Source organism: Acartia tonsa, chromosome 13, assembly GCF_053477335.1.
Source record: "Acartia tonsa isolate MP-2025a chromosome 13, ASM5347733v1, whole genome shotgun sequence".
In the NCBI taxonomy this organism is placed as follows: Eukaryota; Metazoa; Arthropoda; class Copepoda; order Calanoida; family Acartiidae; genus Acartia; species Acartia tonsa.
The window spans coordinates 30,880,936-30,903,081 of record NC_137272.1 but is presented as its reverse complement, the minus strand read 5'-3'; the positions used below and the strand labels follow the sequence as shown (position 1 = coordinate 30,903,081).

The window sequence follows — 22,146 nt, the reverse complement described above, 5'->3', positions numbered from 1 at the left end:
TCATTGGTAGGATGGACGGACATATAAGCAAAGTAAATTAAGAGTAGCTTCGCTACTAAAAAGATACAATAACAAAAACTTGAATATAATGTAATATAATTTTTAAACAGAAGATGAATGGTTGAAAAGTTTCGAGCCTACTGATAGAGTCATAGACTTAAAGATCAGGTGTAAGGTATAACCAACAATCAAAATAAATATAAAATAATATATGGGGGGCAAATTGAGAGGTCGTCAATTTTACGATGTGTTGCCCCCCAACCCCAGCTGAAAAACACGTGTAGGTTTCGTGATTTTTTTCCGAATTAATTTCATTGTTGGTATAAGCTGCTTAGAGATGCCTGGGACCATACAAATGACGTAAAAGTAATAAAAATAATCTATTGATGGAAAAGTTAACAACTATTTAAAAATTCAAAATAGTACTTACAGAAGGTTTAAAGAATCTAATCCTCTGAATGTGTCGGCTTGGATGCATTGGATCTTGTTCGCGTTAATCAACCTAAAAATCATAATTATAATTAACATTACATTTACTAGATATATATATATGTTTATCATATAAATTTTTTTAATGATTTTCAGTTTTAGTTTTAGTTTTTTTAGGGTTGGGAATTTTTTCTAAGGGCGTTTTCTCCTTTGAAGGATTTGGTACCCTCCCCCAAAATAGTTAAATAAACCTTCCCAGGACCTATGAGAACCTACCCTGTAAAGGAGAACCAGCGGTTCAGCGGTTAGCAACATCCTTCAATACAAACAAACAGACAGACAGACACCCTGTTACTTTAGTATAAGGATAGGTTTTTGTTTGTATATGAAAATCTCACGAATAACCACTGAACCAATTGAGTTCTTCACTTTCGGAAACCTTTACATAGCTCTTGGGTTGGTTTTTGGCTATTTTACTGCACTACCTTCCTAAAAGCTAGGACCCAACCGCTAATTGTATATGCAAAAGTTATGTAACACATACTATTCCTCAAAGAGAGAGGGGACAATTGGCTGTTTATTACACTAGTCCCCAAAGTTTTATAACAACGTTTTCTTATTCGTTTGCTTAACATCTTTGGGGACTTTAGTTCATTGATTGATTAGTTCATTAAGTTGAATGTTCAACGTTTCAACCACTAATTTTAATCTACAGAAATATTGTATATTACAAGTGTATCATGTAAATCAATGTATCGACCATTAGCTTATCCCTTTGGATCACTGACTATTCCCCCTGAAATTTTATATTGGTTGGTTTCTATAACACTTGATTACATGTAATTTACTCTTTTCTTTACTATCACACGAGCATTGAGATAAATATAGGTTTATCTATAAAAAGAAATTTCACAATTCTTTTGAAATATTGATAGGCTTCTATAACACTATATTGCAAGTAATTTCCTTTTTTTATAATAACACTAGCATTAAGTTCAGTATAGGTTTATCTATAAAAAATATATATTCACACTTCTATTAAAATATTGATAGGTTTATAAGACTTGATTACAAGTAATCTACTCTTTTTATATAATCGCACTTCCGTTGAGTTATTTCTAGGTTTATCAGTAAAAAATATATATTCATTATTCACACTTTTTTAAAAATATTGATAGGTTTATAACACTTGATTACAAGTAATTTACTCTTTTCTTTACTATCACACGAGGAGCATTGAGATAAATATAGGTTTATTTATAAAAACAAAATTCACACTTCTCTTGCAAGACAAATAGGTTTCTATAACACTTTATTGCAAGTAGTTTACTGTTTTTTTTTTTAATCACACCAGCATTGAGTTCAGTATAGTTTTATCTATACAAAATATATATTCACACTTCTTTTGAAATATGAATAGGTTTATAACACTTGATTACAAGTAATCTACTCTTTTTATACAATCACATTAGCATTGATATAGATATAGGTTTATCTGTAAAAAATATTGACAATTCTACAAAAATAGGAATAGGTTTCTATAACTCTTCATTTCTAGTAATTTACACTCTTCTTTGATATAGTATAGGTTTATCTATGAAAAAATATTAGCAGTTAACAAAAAGCTTGAATTAAAGCATGTATCTTAAGAGATAAGTGAATTGCAAATAAATTGATATACTACCCCAATTATGATAAACAAAATTGCCCCTTTTCTATTTTAAAATTCTTACAGTTTATGCCAACCTTGAACAGTTTAATAAAAGTACCCACGATTTTGGATACAATATTAGTATACAACCCAATTACACTTGCTCCCTTGGACATCGATTTTGTTTAAAACCAATCTCAGTTGAATCAAGGTGTGAATCTAAAGATTCTTTACGATTTTTCTGTTGTCAGAAAACTAGGATAACAAACTGAACGACAGACACTTAAAAACACACTTCCCCACACACATCTAAATTGCAAAAAGTGTTTATACAAAGAGACCAATAAATATTCTCAATATTTCTCGATGTCTTGAATAAAAAAGCAAACTACTCCTTAATTTGCCTGTCTGTCTGTAACACTGCTAAGTGCTATTTAATGTAGACAACACTTTTTTTGTGTAAATACCCTGAATCATTAAGTTGAGTGTTCCAATATTTCAACCACTAATCTTAATCTTCAGAAGGGGTAATTTTGAGTATTATTAGAAATTTATCGGCCATTGTCTTATCCCGTTAGGTCCATGCCTTTTCTCAATGTCTTTTTTTTTGCGACTACAACTGCTATATAATCACTTTGTCCGTTTGTCCAGTTTTTATTTGGTGTTTCTTATGGAGGATGTTGTCATTCTTGTTGAAATCCAGATCAAAATAGTGATAGAAAAATAAAGTTTGGTTGAATTGTAAAACTTCATTGACACAAAACTTCCGGGATTTCCAATCAATTTCAGATTTCAATTTGACACAAAAATTGAAAGAGCTGGTTGTCTGCTGGGATAACAGGATTGTAGGTAGATATATAAAAGATATTGGACTGTGTTCACTGTCAGTGGTACCCAAAGTTTCACATCCAAGTCATCTCATTTGTTGGCTTTTAAACTTTGGGTACTTTTATTGAATTTTGATTGTTTTTCTTAAAGTACAGTTGTGTTTAAACCCAACCAATAATTTTAATCTACAGGGGTGATTTTGCTTCTTATGTATCGTCAATTGTCTTAGACCCCTATAACAATAGACAATTTTAAGAAAGTATTAAAAAAATCTATAATTCCTATAAAAATCTTTTATAATTTTTCTATATATTCTTTGTTTACTTTTGGTTTACTATATGTTTACCTTATTTAATACTTTTGACAAAAATATTTTCCAATTTTTCATTAAAGAAGGTGTATCAACTTTTTTTTTTATAGCTAGCCGGTTCTTTTAGTAAGTAGTAGATGTAAAATTTTTCATAGAATTCAGATATGCAATCGGTTTTTTTGTAGACCTCTTATTTTTTAAGTAATTTAAGTTTTTTTAAAAATAATTAAGTCGGTTTTAAGGTACTAAAACGCAACAAAATAAAAGAAGAAAATGGCCAGTAAGAACAAAAATAGTAAGATCTTTAATTTGACACCTTACTTTTAAAATTCTGTTGAGTAATTATTGAAAAAATCTATTTTTTTAACCTCGGTTTAATAAAAACTTTAGACCTAAATATTTTCTCAAACAGACATAAAAAAACATGGGTTCATATATACCTTTAGAATCAGAAAAATATTACGAATCCATTGTAAGCAAAATTGAAAAAAAGTAAAAAAATTAAAAAATTAAAAAATGGCCAATTGTATTTTTTGTTCTGGCAACACTATCGTCTTCCCTTTTTTACCCCCTCTTTACCCCCTCTATACCCCCTTCCCATTTTTATACTCAATTCAAAAGTTAAGACGTTGCCTGTACAATATAATATGATATTTTCATATAATTCCTTTTATTGTAGTTTATATACTATATTGTAAACTTTTTTTTTCAATTTTGCTTACAATGGATTCGTAATATTTTTCTGATTCTAAAGGTATATATGAACCCATATTTTTTTACTTGTGAAATGATAAAATTGAGTTCAAAGTTTTTATTCTCGTGGGTTTAAAAAAATCGATTTTTTCAATAATTACCTGACAGAATTGAAAAAGTAAGGTGTCAAATTAAAGATCTTACTATTTTTGTTCATAATGGCCATTTTCTTTCTTTTTTTTGTTGCATTTTAGTACCTTAAAATCGACTTAATTTAAAAAAAAAAAACTTAAATTACTTAAAAAATAAGAGGTCTACAAAAAAAACCGATTGCATATCTGAATTCTATGAAAAATTTTACATCTACTACTTACTAAAAGGACCGGCTAGCTATAAAAAAAAGTTGATACAACTTCTTTTAGAGACATCTTAAAATTGTTGCATAGTCCATTACTTTTTTCTTTTAAAATTGTTATTTTTCAGCTTTTCCAACTACCAAGCACTTTTAAATACATTTTTATTTATCTATTTATGTATCTAAAATTGTAATAAGAAACATACACTAAACCTAAGACTTTCTTTAGACATATCCGTAGACAACTGTCTACAGAATCATATTATTTATCATGGTATCATTTATCATATCAGTATAAATATCAGGAATCTTGAGGGATAAGACAATGTACAATAAATTGATGTAAATCCACAATGATGATAAACAAAACTACCACATCTGTAGATTAAAATTAACAGTTCAAACCAAATAATCCAACTTTAAAAGATGTAAGACATGAAACGAAATTGCACGATTACAAACTTTTGGGTAACACATAAACTTACAGCAAAGTGCCCCCTCTCGCCTTGCTAAAATAAAAAATAGTTATTTATTTCATCGTGTTATAAGCAGCTTTCCGCGGATATAAAAATATACAATAATATAATGAAAACCAGTTTTATATTCTTAGAAAACTGGATATAATACGATGATTTGGTTCTAATCCATCGGATATTTATCGGTTTCTAAGCGATACTGGAAAACTAAATATAGAATTCTTAAAATAAAATCCCAACTCACATTAAATAGTATTGAAAAGAGGGTCATGTATACATACAGAATAGAGAATATGTAAGGTACCAGGGATCTAAAGGAATAAGACAATGGCCGAAAAAATTAATGTAAATCCCAAATAATTACACACAAAATTGACCCTTCTTTAGATGAAAATTGGGGGGTTGAAACGTTTGAACACTCAACTTCATAAACCAACCAATCAAAAGTCACCAAAATTTTCAAGCTAACGAATAACAAAACATTATTAAAAAACTTTGAGGACTAGTGTAATAAACAGCCCATTGACCCCTCCCTCTCTGGTAAGGTACAGATTTACGTAAATTCTACAACTTTGTTAAACTTTAAGCAGTTCCTATATAAACGTTTACACACAATTACAACAAATATCAAAATAGTTAATCAATATAAGCAGCTTTCCGCGGGTATAAAAATGTACAAATTGCTGGTCTAAATGGGTTTTACTTTTCAGGGAAGCTTTATAAAGATCTTGGATGGCTTCAGGCTATTAATCTGACCTCCCCTATCCTCCACTTTACGCTAGGAGCTTAACAATCATTGTAAAAATATTGTATTTATTGCTACTATAAATCCTGCATGATATCCTATTATGCAAAGTAGTAAGGTATATTGTCTGTAGCTTAATATCTCTAAAATTGCAGGTCTGAATTTGCTGTACTTTTCAGAAAACCTTTGTAGATTTCCTGGGGTTCTTTTAGGCTACTTTCTTCATCTCAGCCTTCCTCACCTAGAGGCTAGGGGTGAAGCAACTAGTAATTACAACAAAAAAGGTTACCAGAAAAAAGTTGTTCAATCAAAACATTAGTTCTCTTTATTTCTGCTCTCAATAGATTTTAATAACTACCTACTCAATTTAGAATGGGGGGTGTTGTATTGGCTGAAGATCAGGCGCATACTATAACAATATGGCTAAAAAACATTTAATAATTTGCTGTTTTATATGATATTTATTTTAAAGAGCAGTATTAAGGACATGGTTAAATATTCACTTATTTTATTTATTTCAGGGAGGGAGGGAACATTGGACTATACATTTTAATAGTAACCATGGATTTTAAGGGATAAGACAATGGACAATAACTTGATTTACATCCTCAATGATGATAAACAAAATGGCCTCTTCTATAGATAACAATATTGGTTGAACTGTTTGGACACTACGTGATTCAAATGCATAAATTAAAATGCCATGAAATTATCCAAAGTTTTAGACCAACGAATAAAGTTATAAAACTTTGGGTACTAGTGTATTAAAATAGCTACATCATTGTCCTTTTCAATGGATGGATAGGATTTTTAAGAACATAGTATTACTATTACCCTTTAAAGAGTTTTTAAATATATAGATACTATAAGATAAGTAAATTATACTGGTATCCCAAGTTAAAAGGGAAACCAAGATATAGCATTCGTTAGCTTAAGAAATTTTGGTTACTTTTATCAAATTTTGATTGGTTTATAAAAATCTGTAGTGTACAAACTTTTCAACCAATAATCTACAGAAGATTTTTGTGTATAGTAAAGGGGTTTGTTATATAATCCGAATAAATCTTCGAATCTATTTCTGTCGAGTCTTTGAAATTTCATTGTAGTAAAGTTTGTCTTCAAGTAGATTGTTACAGGGATATAAAGGGATAAGACAATGGACGATAAATTTATATATCCCCAATGATGTAAACAAGATTACTCCTATCCACTTACTAAAATTATTTGTTGAAAAGTATAGTTACTTCTTTTGTGGAATCATCCAATCAAAATTCGAAAAAAGTTTTTGAACCTACGAATATGGTTATAATAGTTTGGATACTGTGTAATTTAAAGTCCAATGTACTATCCCTTTCTGATTCCTACATGTACATACTTCTATACTTTTTATATCCATTTTATATTATCTATCTAAGTGTAATTTTCTAAAAATTTTAGGTCAGAAGTTTTCGAGATTTTACACACATACAAACGCCCATATCCACAAATGCTTGAGTTTATTATTTAAAATCATAAAATTAATGCTCTATTTTACAATTATCTTAGTGATTATTGTAAAAATAAAATTCTCATTGTAAATTTAATTTAAATTGTTTAATAGATCAAAGAATACATATACATTTATTTTAAACACTGTTGACAACGTCAGAGAGAGAGAGAAAGGGGACAATGGGCTGTTTATTACCCTAGCCTCCAAAGTTTTATAATGACATTTTCTTATTCGTTGACTTAACAAGTTTCAGGACTTTTGATGAATTTTAAATAAATTTGTTTATTGAGTGTCCAAACGTAACAACCAATTATTATAATCTACAGAAGGGGTAATTTTGTGTATTAACATTGGGGATGTACATCAATTTATTAGCCATTGTCTTATCCCTTTAGATTCCTGTGACAAAGTCCATGAGTAGCGAAGCACAAAAAACTTGTGGATGGACGGGCAGACAAAGTGAGTTATAGAGCAGATTCCGTACAAATAAAAAAAATTTAAGCATAGACAAACATCTCTCCCCCACTTGTAGACGCCCTTAGATTTAAAGATCTACTAACGGAATTACGGTGCCGTAATTTTTAAGAAAGAAATTTTTAATTTATCAATTTCTAATTACTGTAGGTTCACAAAGCAATTCAATATTAATGACTTTAAAGCAGCGTTGCGGAGCCGTTTGACTTGGTGCGGCTCCGGCTCTGTGGAGCCGTCTGTGATGATGGCGGCTCCGGCTCCGTCCTAAAATCAAGAAAAACTCGACATGTTTTTTCCCCATAAAAAAATATTTTTTATTTTTTACTTTTGAAGGTTTTAATGTTCAATTTTTGATAAAAATGGACTTGAAAAACTTAAAAAGGGCATTTGCACATGACAAAACAGAGTTACCAAATTATAATTTATAAAAAAAATCTCTTTATTTATTTAGTCCAGAGCCGTTTTTTAACGAAAATTACGGCTCCGGCTCCAGTAAAATATGGCGGCTCCACGGCTCCCGACTCCGCAACACTGCTTTAAAGGCAAAGATCTTAGGGGATAAGACAATGGATGATAAATTGATGTACATCCCTAATGATGATAAACATAAAAGTCTGGACTAGGCCAGTTTGAACCAACCAATCTCGATTTAATAAAGCACGCTTGGTTTTTTATTAAATGAATAAGTTAGGGTACAATGTTTGGCACTTTCGATATAAGTAAATGATAATAAAAAACCCATAGAATGCGATAATAACTTCAGAAAAATCGAAGAAAATAGTTTTAATACTTAATTAACGTTTTTAAGTTTTTCTTCAAAAAGTTTAGATAAGATGCCTTTAAAAGTCGTCTATGATTTTGTCAGGGATAAAAATGTAACTTTAAAATAAGAATTACAACATATTTTTTCAATTAGTACAAAGTAAAATTTTGAACATTTTATTGATCAGTATACTTTTTAAAATGTGAAGTAGAAACCTGAATATTTTATCATGAAAATTGTGTTATGATTTGATTGTCTGCTAGATTACAAGAAAAAAGATACTGACAGTACTTGTTGGTTCTTTAAAAATAATTAGGTAGATTACTTTCAGAACCCCTCTTTTTGCAACGATATTTCAATAAAACAGAGCCGTAGTCTTAGTGTACTCAATATCTAGACAGCCAACCATTGTTTTAGAATTGTTCAATTTTTTTAACTTCTGATAAAAACAGAATTAATGGTATTTTTGTAAATATTATACCTCCAAGAAATGGCTATACTTCCCAATCATATTTAAGAGGAATTATTTTGATATAATGTCATTAAAATATTCGTTAAAAAAAGTGCTATTCTAGCTTATACTTTACATTTTAATGTGTATGATAATTCAAATAAAAGATAATGAAGATTTATATTATATTTAATTGTTATAATTATAAAGAAAAACCTGGAAACAGTAAAAAACTGACTTTATTTTATTGACGTAGGGAAAATTTTGTCAAATATTTGAATAAAAAAACACTATAAAACAAAATAAATTATTTTTAATATAGTCACAAAAAGGCTTAATGAGTTTAGGAAATATTTCATTCACTAATCATGTCATTTAAACTCTATTACACAGAATACATTGTAAAAAGATGTTCTCGTTTTAATTTTAAGTAATTTGAAATGCATTTTAATACCTTTTAATGATTTATTTTTTGAAACATCTTTTTATAAAATGTTATTGATTTTTGAAGTTATATGTTAAAATGTTTTTAAATTTTGTTAACATTTTGTATTAAATGTAGAAAATTGGTAATTCTAAACATTCAAAAAATGATTTTATTAAATTTTCATCACTTAAATTGCATGTTTGATGAAATTTTCAACTGATAATTCAAGAAAAATCGTTTAAGTTTTATTATATTTTACTTTGAAATGTTAAAAAAATATAATTATTGTCAAAAATGTGGAAGTTATACTTTCCTCAAAAAAAGACCTAAAACATGCAAATTAACACGTGTAATGAGATTTTTTTCTTTCAGGTTTAATTTTAAGTAATTATTGATATTTTTTGTAAAAAGGATTTTATATAAAAAGTTTTAAAACTCGAGTTATGTAGTGGTTCTAAAAAAGGTTGCGAATTTATGCAATTTTCTTGCAAAAAAAATTTTCTAGGATTTTAAAAATAGCAAAGGGTGTTATTAGACGTACTTACAGATACAATTGCAAAGTCATTTTGGCCAAACACTAAAATAAAGTTTTGACATCTGAGGGTCCAACCGTGAAAGGTAAGCCAATTACGTGTTTATAAAACGAGTACCCGTGAAATTTATAATCCATTATTCCCTCCCTCCCTGCATTAAAGGGCACTCTGTATATATGCTTGAATCAGTAATCATAAACAAATAAAACAAGGATGACAACATCCAAAAGCAGCCAAAAAAATATATTAGAAGTTATATAGCAGATGTTTAGTGGCCATTAAAAAGAGAGAGAGAAAGAAATATAAATAGTGATAATGGGAAAATGAAGAAACCTAAATATTCCAGAAAAAATGTACATATGATCATATACATATGTCTCTTTTAGCATGACCGAGAGCCCGACAGACGGACGTTAAAAAAGAGTTAAAGTGAATAATAGAGAAGCTTCGTTGCAAAAAAGGATGTTCTGCCCTTCCTGAAGTATTTCCTTTATATCTTTGCTTGACTACGCCCTTGTTTATAGCGAAGCTTTTCTACATGTATAGGTTGTGTCTTTACGTCCATAACGGATAGTTTTTATTGTAAAATTAGCAATAATCGCTAAATTATTTATAAAAGTATTCAGATTTTTTTTGTTTAAAATTCCTGGTTATTGAAAATATCTTAACATCAAATGCAAGAATCTAAAGGGATAAGACAATGAACGATAAATTTGTGTATCCAATCTCCAATGATGATGAATACATTATCCCTTCTGTATATTAATATTACTGGTTGAAATGTCTGGCCTCTACTGGTTAAAAACCAATTAATAAAATTAAATTAAAGTAACCAATGTTTTGGGACCAATGAAAACATGATTTTGTTACAAAACTTTGGGAACCCGTTTAATATACAATCCAATGTTCTCTCCCTCTCAGATGAAATGAGGCAACTCTAAGGAGGCAATATTTACGGGTTATTGCATATATAGGCCTTTATGTATGTAGTACTAGTTCTCAAGGATCTAAAGGGATATGGCAATGGTCTATTTATTTATATAAACAAAAAAACAACTTATGTAAGTCACAATTATTGGTTGAAAGGTTAAGACATTTCTAGTTTGGAACCAACCAATATTAAAATTTGAGTTGTAATTGAATAATGGTAAAATGTATACTGGCCTATCATTTGACATTTGTATTGCATGACGTTATTTCTTATTAGGCACTATAAGCTGCTACTTTATGTTGACTTTACTTTGTTAAATCTTCACTTTTACAAATATTGCAAAACATTTACACTATAATTTACTTTGTCCATATGTTCATCCAAGTTTCTATTAAATGGATGTTGTCATTCTTGTTTATATTGGCTTGCCCTATTAATTAATTACTTTCCAGAAAACTTCCTGACAATAATATGAAACAAATCAGAAGTCTATCTCAATGACCATAATAACAATTACCCCTTTTTAATTACAGGCATTTCCTGTCAATCTGTTTTTCTCAACTATCCATCTATAAGCTAAAATATTACTAATTTCGTCTGTCCGTCCGTCTATAAGTTCGTCTGTCATTTTATTCGCGAAATTTTTGGTGATAATTCAACTCACCAATGTAAATCTACACTATAGCTCGATCAAGTAGTAATTAGCTATTATATTTTTGTGTTTACATTTAAAAGAAAAAATGATCATTTTGTGAACTTTTAATAGATGTTAGGTTATAAAATTTAACAGTATTTATCATGTGTGCCCATTAAGATCTCAGAAACCACTAAAAACAATCAATCAATCAAAAAACTTACAAGAGTTGAAGAGAGGAAAGGCCATCAAAGAGTCTGCTAGGTAGATGGGTGATTTTGTTTCCATACAGCACCCTGAAAACATATATTTGTTGGTTAAGATCTTAGAACTGTTGTTATTTTTAATCATTATCAATTAGTTTATCCTATAATATAAAGAAGTAAGGTTTTTTTGTGTCAGAAGCTTAAGATCTCGAAAGTTGTTGGTTTGAATTGGTTGTACTTTTATGAAAACTTTATATATGTCTGGGATGGTTTTAGGCTTTTTTCTAAACTCTACCGCCCTCCTTTACAGGCTAGAGGCGTTATTATTTATATATATCTATTTAGTTATTTAAAAATTGTTATTAGTTTGTAAATTAAAAACATTACAGGGAAGATTAGGTATTATACATTTTTTTATTTATATTTCAAAATACATTACACCATTTTTCTCTTCATATCTAGCTAGAGAGTCTGTGCCTAGCATTTAGGGGCTTCGTGGGAGTGAAAGGAAGAAAATAGCCTAAAACTAAACCAGGACCAATTGAAACTTCCCTAAAACGAAGAACTCAAAATATAAGTAATTACTGATATCCTTAGACACAATTACGATAGTTTGAATAACCAGGGATCTAAAGGGATAAGACAATGGCCGATAAATTGATGTACACACCCAGTGATGATACATAAAATTATCCCTTCTGTAGAAAACAATTAGTGGTTAAACTTAACTTAATAAACCAACCAATGGAAATTGAATAAAAGTCCCCAAAGTTGTTAAGCCAACGGATAATAAAACGTTATTGTATACTTTTGGGACTAGTGTAATAAATAGCCCCATGTCCCCTCCCTCTCTATTGAATAAAACAGTTCTACTTTGAAAATATAAGAGGGATTAAAGGCATTTTTTTCAGAATATTGTCCCAGGAATCTTTAGAATTTTGCAGAATGAAGTTTAACCACTCAGACAGATTTATACCAAGTTCCAAGTTAGTTGAAAAAAAGACACTCTTTATTCTATTTTTTTCTTTTACATAAGTATTTGAATGTGTATCTTGGTGTACTGAAAAGGGTTATAATATATGTACTACAATTTAATAAGATAATATCATTATTAGACCTATTTCATTATTGTTCTATTATATCAGTATTTAGAAAAGTGTGTATAACTGCCTTTGTATTGGTTTTCTTAAGGTTTTAGGCTATTTTTGGTAGGATATTTTCTCTAGGTAGATAATGCCCCCCCCCCGCTACCCAAATTTATTAGATTAATAGTGTAAACCAATATACTGAATACTTCAAATACTTTAAACAGAAGACCATTGTCTTATGGTCTTAACTGTAAACACAAACATAACCATTGCCAATACATTTCCCTTTATTTACTGGTAAGAAAAAGTTTAATGTCTTTAGCACAACGAGGTCTTAGTCAGGTCAATGGAAAAATGGTAAATGCACATTTTACTAGAAGCCAACTGCACTTCAAAAGAATTTAAATTCACTTTCAAATGCCAGGGAAACAGGCATAGGTTATTATAAGAAAAAAGTGTAACTTCAGCCTGTTTTGAAAAGACATTTTTAGAAATCTTTTTTGAGTGTGGTGGCTGTGCCTCATATAATCTGTAAAAATAGTTAAGTCCGTCTTTCTGTAGCCGCTCAACCGATAGGCTCTACTTTTCAAGTAATGTACCCACTGGCCCTGTGTAGGTTTGGAGCTATTTTCTTGGGGAATGGGACACATTTTCTTGAAAAAAGCCCTCATTCCCTAAACTTTTTTTGCAGCAAAAATAAATGTAGGAAGGAAAAAAAGTGTCCTGGACAGTGAAGATTCTTACTTGTCCTTGGATAATTTTTAACCATTTTTAAGGATGACATGTCCGTACCTTTCATTTTTACCCTCTAAATTATTTTCTCATCAAGTTACCTGTCCCTTCAACCCTGACGAAAATGTGTCTTTTTTTTATTCTTGGAAGATTTTTGTTTAATTGTGCAGAATTTGTAGAACCAAGGACATGTTGGTTTCATTAATGCATAGCCATAGAAAGCTTTTGAATAATGGATACAGAATAACTTGGATATTGCACCAGACTTTCGCCTACCCTAATAAAAAGATTTGGGCTTGCTAATTTGACGATAATCCCCTTCTTTCCCCGGATAATTAGTTTTGAAGCGATATTTGAAACTAAATTGATATTTGAAACTAAATTAATACTTACAAAGATTTAAGGGACTTGAGTTGTCTGAAGGCGTCAGCTGCCACATTCTTTATCTCATTGTTGCTCAGATCACTAGATAGATAGATAGATAAGTTGGTAGCTAGGTTAACATGTATAAAGTACCAAACTAATTGATATTGGATGAATTGATTAATAAATGCATACATTTAAGAGTAATAAGAAGATATACTGATCAAAAGATATACTACATAGAAACATACATACAAACAGACAAACAGAAAGGTAAACAAAGAGACAATCAACATACAAACAGACAGTCAAAAAGATAAACAATACAGAGGCAAAAATACTGACATAAAAATGGATAGATAGACAAACATAAAGACCAACAGATAGACAAACAAACAGACATAAGAAATTATAAATTGATAGTGTAGATTTAAATAATACTTACATTCTCTTAAGGCGGGGGTAGGCGGTAAAAGCCGCCGGCGGTATCTCCGTTATCTGATTCTGCTCAAGGCGACTGAAAGAAAAAACATTTTGATTAAAAAATACATTATTTAGAATTAATATTCGAATAAGAGTTTAAACCACTGATAACCCCAAACTCTATTTATGTTTAGATAAATTGAAAATAAGAGGGGAGGGGGCTTTCTTCCTTTGTTTTGGTTATTACTTTAGGTCAGGTTAGGTTAGGTTATATTGGATGATTGGCAGCAGGCTTAAGTCAACGCACGAATTAGCCCCGCATGGTAAGGGCTCTATACCCTTAAAGTATTTCAACAAAATTGTGAGATAATCAACTTTGTTGACTTTAGTGAATTTTGATTGATTGATTTATTATGATGAGTGTTCAAACTTTTCAACCACAAATTTTAATCTAGTGAAGGGATAATTTGTGTGTTATCGTTGGGGATGTACATCAATTTATCGGCCATTGTCTTATCCCTTCAAATAACCCTTGTAAATAATCAAGTAGGTGGAAAATGGTGTTTATCAGTTCTTTAGTGTTACTACATTTTTACCAAAATTTCAAAAAAGATCATTCGGAGTTAGGATTATAGTACAGAAAAATTAGGTTTTTATAGCAATGAATTTTATTACTGGTCATATTATTATTTTAGGCTTAGTTAGCATGAGTTAAAAGAAGCCATATGTCTATTTAATGAAGTTAAAAATCATTGCTACTCTTTATTTTTGTTGTTTTACTGAACATACTTTTAGTCGGCAAACTTGAATTTTCCAAACAGAAAAAGGGGTTTATTTAACAAGATAATTGCAAAAATAATCAAACAAACGTTGAATATTGAGATGCATTCCCTTTAAAAACCTGGCGAACAATAACCACCCCTCCCTATCCATCTGTTAATGTTGAAAGAAAAAATAAAATGGGGCTATGCCTAACCCCTGTGGGGGCCCATATTCATTCGGGGCAACCCAGTAACCAATATAACCTAACCTAACATGAACTCATGAACTTGATTAATAATAACAAACGAAATACTATTCCTAAACTAGGGGAGAGGGAATTCTGTGCTCGTTAGTGACTTTAAAGGAAACCGCCAACGTTGCAAATAAATATTCATTAATAGGACGCTAAGGGGTAATAATCAACTGAATAACTAATGCTAATTAAAAAAGTACACGCAAATTTAAAGACCCTAGTTTTAATTGAAAGGTGGGTATAATCATGAAAACATATAAGTGGACCACTCAACTAGCGGCTGCACTGCATCGAGGAGCTGTGTAAACGAAGGATTAAGAAATGAAGAAAAATAGCCTAAAACCATACTTAGATATAATAATCGAATAGTCTAAAACCATTAAGGGACCTTTAAGAAGATTCCTTAAAATGGAGAACTCAATTGGTTCAGTAATTATCAAGATCTTAAGCTACAGACAAAAAAAACTTACTACTTTATATGATAAGATTGCATACATTTGTAACACAATGAATAATCTATCTTTTTTCTCCCTTTGCTAAATTACCCCTATCTACCCTATCAAATCTAAAAGGCATTATAGATAAAAAGTTAAAACTACCAACGCAGTTTCTAATATAAGAAGGATATTTTTTTAAAGCGAAGCTTCTTTATAGTCTAGGCATGCTTATTTGTACTATAGGTATTTGCATACAAGGATACAAAGGGATAAGACAATGGCCGATAAATTGATAAACATCCCCAATGATGACACTCTAATTAACCCTTCTGTAGATTAAAATTAGTGGGAGAAACGTTTGAACTTAATAAACCAACCAATCAAAATTTAGTAAAAGTACCCAAAGTTGTTAAGTATACGAATAAGAAAACGTTATTATAAAACTTTGGTGACTAGTATAATAAAGAGTCCTTTGTCCCCTTTCTCTCTGATTTGCATAGGTACGTTATCATTAAAGAATACAAAAATATTTAACAAAGATTTTGGCTTCTAAAAAAGCTTTAGTAGTTTTATATGAATTAAATTGCAAAAAATTGGATGATTTTTGTAATGAACATTTTAGAAAACAAATTTTTTGTATAGTTTTACCTTTTTATTTTTCTGCAGTCCAAAAAATTGGTATTTGATTATTAAATCTCTATATAATTGAATTTTGATTAGATGGTCAATTAGGTTAAGTGTTCAAACGTTTTAACCACTTATTGTGATCTACAGAAGAGATATTTTGTATGTAATCATTGGGGAGGTACATCAATTTGTCAGTCATTGTCATATCCCTTAAAATAAATGCTTTGTCATTAATATTAAAAAGTGTACACATGTATAAAGCTTACTATTGAACATTGCTGATTTCAATTGTTAAATTATCAATCATCGTAGAAATAGGTCATTGACTTCAAACTCAGCGATAAAGGATAAAACATATCCTGATTTTAGACTATTAAGACTAATGCCTTTTTAAAGATAAATAGATAACTGTTCTTTTGTCGAAAGTCTAATAATTATTTTTTTTATGGCTTCGAATCCGATTTATTTCCGCTGGTGTGGAACCGGTCATGACTGAGACATACTGAAAAATTATGTATGGCACCGTATTATAGATGTGTTTCATAAGGAAAATGCCATCTAATGAGTTTCTGAGACCATAATAAATGATATACAAAATCTTAAAATCATTTCTAGTTATGCCTTCCAAATACCTGTTTTTACAAATCTACATTATTTTAGCTTTCTCTGACATTTCCAGATATCTTCAGGGATAAGACAATGATCGAAAAACTTATAAATCCCAATTGATGATAAATGATAATCTGTATTACCCTTTCTGTGAGCCAACGAATAAGAAATCGTTGTTATAAAACCTTGTGTACCAGTATAATTCAAAGTCCAATATCCTCTCTCTCTACATGAACATTCAAAATTTTCCTAGATTTTTTTTACATTGGTATCCTATCCCATTATCCGTGTAGTGCTACACATAATAAAAAGATTAGACCATAATTGACTGATAAATACAAGATCAACAAATATTATTTTACATATTTCTATAGTATTTGAAAGTTTTTCGTTGAATCTAAAACTTTTAGGGACAGTGGAAAATGTCATGTGTGACGTTGTAAAAATACGTTTAAAAAGGAAGGATGAGAGGAGAAGTGAGAAAGAAAACCCCTAAGAAGATATGGATAATAGACGTATTTTTATGACGTCACACATGACACTTTCCGTTGTCTCGTAAATTTTATGAAATTTTGATCAGTTGGTCCAAACTAGCCGTAAACAAAATTTTAACCAAAAATTGTAATATACAAAAGGGGTAATTTTGTTTATAAACAAATTAGTTTTCTATGACCTATGAACAAGTACTCTATAACCCATTTTGTCCGAGTGGCAATCAATTATGTTGAGGTTAAGAGTTGCTACCAAAGATAGATGTCTGATATTTCTTTAAAAGATTCCCCAACTGATGATGGTAGTTCTATATGAATTTCTCAGCTATTATTAGAGATAGATGTCTGAAATTACTAGTAAAGCTTCTATAACTAATAAGCACCTACTATATAGCCCAATTCAGTACTGGCCCAATTTTTTGGTTGTTGTTTAAGTTTTATATTATAACTTACAGTGCCTAATAAAAAATGACGTCATACAATACATATGACCAATGATAGGCCAGAATTCATTTGACCAATGGTAAAATATATACTGGCCTATCATTGGTCATATGTATTGTATGACGTCATTCTTTATTAGGCACTAAAAGCTACGTCTACTTGAATACAAAGTACATGATGTACATTGTTTAAAAATAAGTCTTGTTATCCTAGGCTTCAGGCACTCAAAACTGCTTAGCCATAAAATTATTCTAGATTTATGACTTTGTGTATTTGCAATTTTAAAAGCGAAGCTTCTATACAATAGGGAATTAAATTTGCAGGGATCTAAAGGGATAAGACAATGGGCGATAAATTGATGTACATCCCCATTAATAATACACAAAATTACCCCTTCTATAGATTAAAATTAGTGGTTCAAACGATTAAACACTCAACTTAATGAATCAAGCAATGAAAATTCACTAAAGTCACCAAAGTGGTTGAACCAACAAATAAGAAAACGTTATTAAAAAACTTTGTGGACTGATGTATAAAACAGCCCACTGACCCCTCTCTCTTTCTGGAATTTGGTTCGTCTATTTGTCAATGAAAGCCTGAATTAATCTAATTAAGTCAAAATCAAACGTTTGTACTTTTAGTGGTTAAAAGTACGTTCAGTAACATAGATGATCTTAAGGGATAAGACAATTACCTATAAATTAGGCCTTAGGTTTTTTGGGCTTATTAAGAAGTTGTATTATTATGAAAGTAAAAAAAGCTTTTTACGTGACCAAATCAAATTGGAAAATTACCAATGAATAAAAAAATACCCAAAACATCATTCAAAGATACAATTGAATTTTAGCCAACAAATTTAAATATCATCGCTTAAAAGCTTTCTTTTAAGTGCCAAATGTGTTCTATATCTTCAGCTTTATGACAAAGCTTAAAAGATCAATTATTTTAAAAACAAGAATAAAAACTTATTCAGTTTCACAGCAGGATTCTAAAGCAACTCTGTAAAAATGACGTCATTTAAATGACCAATGATAGGACAATACACAGACTAAATTACCAATGGCAGGCCATACATTTAATTGATCAATGGCCAATATGACGTGATTTTTTATAGGCACTAAAAAAAGCTTCGATTCTAAATTACGTTAAATTACGTTAAATAATTGCTTGATATAAAAGTTGTATTTTGCCATTTTTAGATAACCCCATAAATAGTTAATTTGTTATCATAATTTCATTATAAGCATACATGAAAAAGTTTAAGCAAGTAAAACAGTTTTGAAAAAAATATCTAAGAAATAGGACATATTAAGATATGCTTTGCAATCAAAAATTGTGCAAAATCATTTAATATAATTAAAGTATTGTACTTGGGTTTTTATGACATATTTATAAAGCTTTTCTATAAATAATTTTATCAGTATATCAATTCGATTAGATTATTTTTCTCATGATTTATATTAAAAAAATTTTACCTCTAACATCTAACTGTCGATTTTAATAATTTTTGTCTAAATAGGGATCTAAACGTCGAGTGTTGGGTAAATCCCCATAGAACCATATGAAGTAGTAAGGATTTTTTAGCTAACCAATGCAATGACCAATTAAGGTCACCATTTTGTGTAAGCTCCACATAGGTCATAAGGTGGTTCTTTGCTATTTTTAAAAAGTTTCGTACGGTTTTAGTCTATTTTTCTGCAAATCTCACACTCTCCCTAAATACAGAGCCCCCATTAGATGCTAGAAGCGCAGCCGCGAGTAAATGAATAAATTACTTACATTTCTGTAACATCAGCCGGTAGTTGTTTGGGTATAGCGTTCAAACCTCGGTTCCTAAAAAAAAATTATATAATTAAGTTTGATATTAAAGGCGAAGCTTTTCTACAACTGACGTTAGTCCGTCAGTTTGTAACAGATAGCCCTAATCGTTAAGTTAGGCACGTTAATATTGTTCTATGATCTATCCATTTCAAACTAGGCATACCGATTCCTGGTACAGATAGGTACAATTTGAAAACATAGCAACTCTATAATCATTACTAATATTACTAAAAGTATGTAAGTCCATTTTAAATACGATGACTTATAGCTTTTTTTACAACAAGTTTTATTTGAAATTCATTTATTTATTTTTAAAAAAATCAATGTGTATTCAATTAAAAAATTTATCCGTATTTTTTTCTTTATATTTTAATAAAGAAATTATTATAAAAAGTAATGAATTTTCACATACACACTTATTAGAATTAATTTTTATATACATACCTATACATACATGATATTTCATATGCCTAAAGCCCAATTCTGACTAAAAGAATAATTTATCTAATTTCTACATATTAGACAATTACATTCTTGCAGCTGACTGGCGGCTGCCTTAAAAAATGAAGTTTCATCATTTTTTAAGTCCTCAACAATCCACAGAGACCTTGGACTGTGGCCCTCCAACACCCAATATTCTCAATCCTCCCCCCTGCTTACTATCTACTTATCAATATCAACTCATTAAAGTTTGCTTATAATAATATCATACAGTGAAAAGGGAAAAAAATAAACCACCAAACCAGCTACCCAACTATCTAACAAATGAACGTGCTTATAACTAAATACCGATATAACTAGCTATGTATTAATACTATCTTTAACTATTAATAATGTATTAATTTATAATGTACTAACATAACCTAAACACTAACATTTTAACAAACAATAATCATAACCTTTTTACTTTGTATATTGTTTCTTGTAATGAAATAAATATTCTAAATGTCAAATGACAATTACCTAAATTCCCCTGTTAAGGACTTTTTTCGTTTGCTAGCAAATTTCTTTCTACTCTTTGGTAGCGACTAGGCGTTGTTAATATTCCCGACACAATTGGTTGATTTTAAAAGACCCAATTGAGTGTCGGCACAAGGTTCTTGGCATGGCGACTTTCAGTTATTTAACCCCTTCCCCCTCTAGTATTTTACTCTAATCTAGGGACGCTAAAGCTCCTATTAAAGATAGAAGTTTCAATTTCTAATTAATTTTCAAATGTGAGGAGAGCCCATAGTACAACTTTGAAGATATACATACTTTACCCGTTAGATTAAAGCTTCTATTAAAGATAGAGTTCTATAAGATATTACACATATACTCAATTGCAAAGGGCATATAGTCCAATTCTAACCTAGAGTTATATAAAGATAACATTATTTACTGAGATTAAATGATAATATATCCATTCTTATTTTCACATACTCATGAGATTATATTACATATCATTATAAGTAGCGTAGCTGCTCTACAATTAGGGTATGTACCCAATAATAATATACAAAATTACCCCTTCTGTATATTAAAATTAACTAAACCAATGATGATAAACAAATTTACCCCTTTTTGCAAATTAAAATCATTGATTGAAAAGTTTAGACACTGCTAGTTTAAAATTCATAAACTAATATCCCTTTCCTCCTGATGATACACAAAATTACCCCTAAAGTAGATTAAAATTTGTGGTTGAAACTTTAAACACTCAACATAGTGAACCAACCAAAAAAAAAATCAATTAAAGTCCCCAAAGTTGTAGAGCCAGCGAATAAGAATTTTTTTTAGAAACCTTTTTGGACTAGTGTAATGCCCCCCCCCCCTCCCTGATTTGTAATGCTGCGCTATTTATGGATTTAGGGACATAATGTTCCTTGTTATTATATTTCTCCAGACTTTGTGTAGATTTATTTTTGATAAATATTATACTATTTAAATTTAGATTAGTATGAGATTTAAAAATATATATGGCATATAATAAGCTAGATAAATCTTGTCCATGTCAAAGCTATATAACACAGAGATCTAAAGAGATAAGACAATGGCTGATAAATTGATTTATATCTTGAATGATGATAAACAAAAATACCCCTTCTGTTGATTATAATTTGTGGTTGAAACGTTCGAACACTTAACTTAATGAATCAACCAATAAAACTTCACTAAAGCCCCTAAAGTTGTTAAGCCAACGAATACGAAAATTTTATTGTAATACTGCCGAGGTAAAATTTTTCGTTTAGGTCAGGTTAGGTTTGTTTGAAAAAAATAGGGGGGGGGGGGAGTTAAATTGCTCGATAGGTACTTTTAGAGACAGCCCCTTTGTTTTCTTTTTTAAAAAGTTATCAATCAATCTATTTATCTATCTATCTATTTATCCATGTATCTATTTATCTATCTAAATATCTATCTATTTATCTATCTAAATATCTATCTATTTATCTATCTATCTATCTATTTACCCATGTATCTATTTATCTATCTAAATATCTATCTATTTATCCATGTATCTATTTATCTATCTAAATATCTATCTATTTATCTATCTATCTATCTTTTTATCCATGTATCTATTTATCTATCTATCTATCTATTTATCCATGTATATATCTATCTATCTAAATATCTATCTATTTATCCATGTATCTATTTATCTATCTATCTATGCATAAAAGTTTGTTTCCTACTTACTATTCATAATATTCTTTATTTA

At 29.8% G+C, this 22,146-nt stretch overlaps 1 protein-coding gene across 1 annotated transcript in view; it reads right to left on the bottom strand.

Moving 5' to 3' along the window:
- Positions 1 to 22,146, bottom strand: part of sli (slit guidance ligand) — a 193,050-nt gene that overhangs the window by 75,759 nt on the left and 95,145 nt on the right. Inside the window, exons 9-13 of the mRNA XM_080146074.1 lie at positions 19,404 to 19,457; positions 14,024 to 14,095; positions 13,609 to 13,680; positions 11,414 to 11,485; positions 431 to 502 (exon numbers count right to left, since the gene is read on the bottom strand). Of these exons, the coding sequence (XP_080002200.1) occupies positions 431 to 502; positions 11,414 to 11,485; positions 13,609 to 13,680; positions 14,024 to 14,095; positions 19,404 to 19,457 (342 nt within the window). The remainder of the gene's footprint in view (positions 1 to 430; positions 503 to 11,413; positions 11,486 to 13,608; positions 13,681 to 14,023; positions 14,096 to 19,403; positions 19,458 to 22,146) is intronic.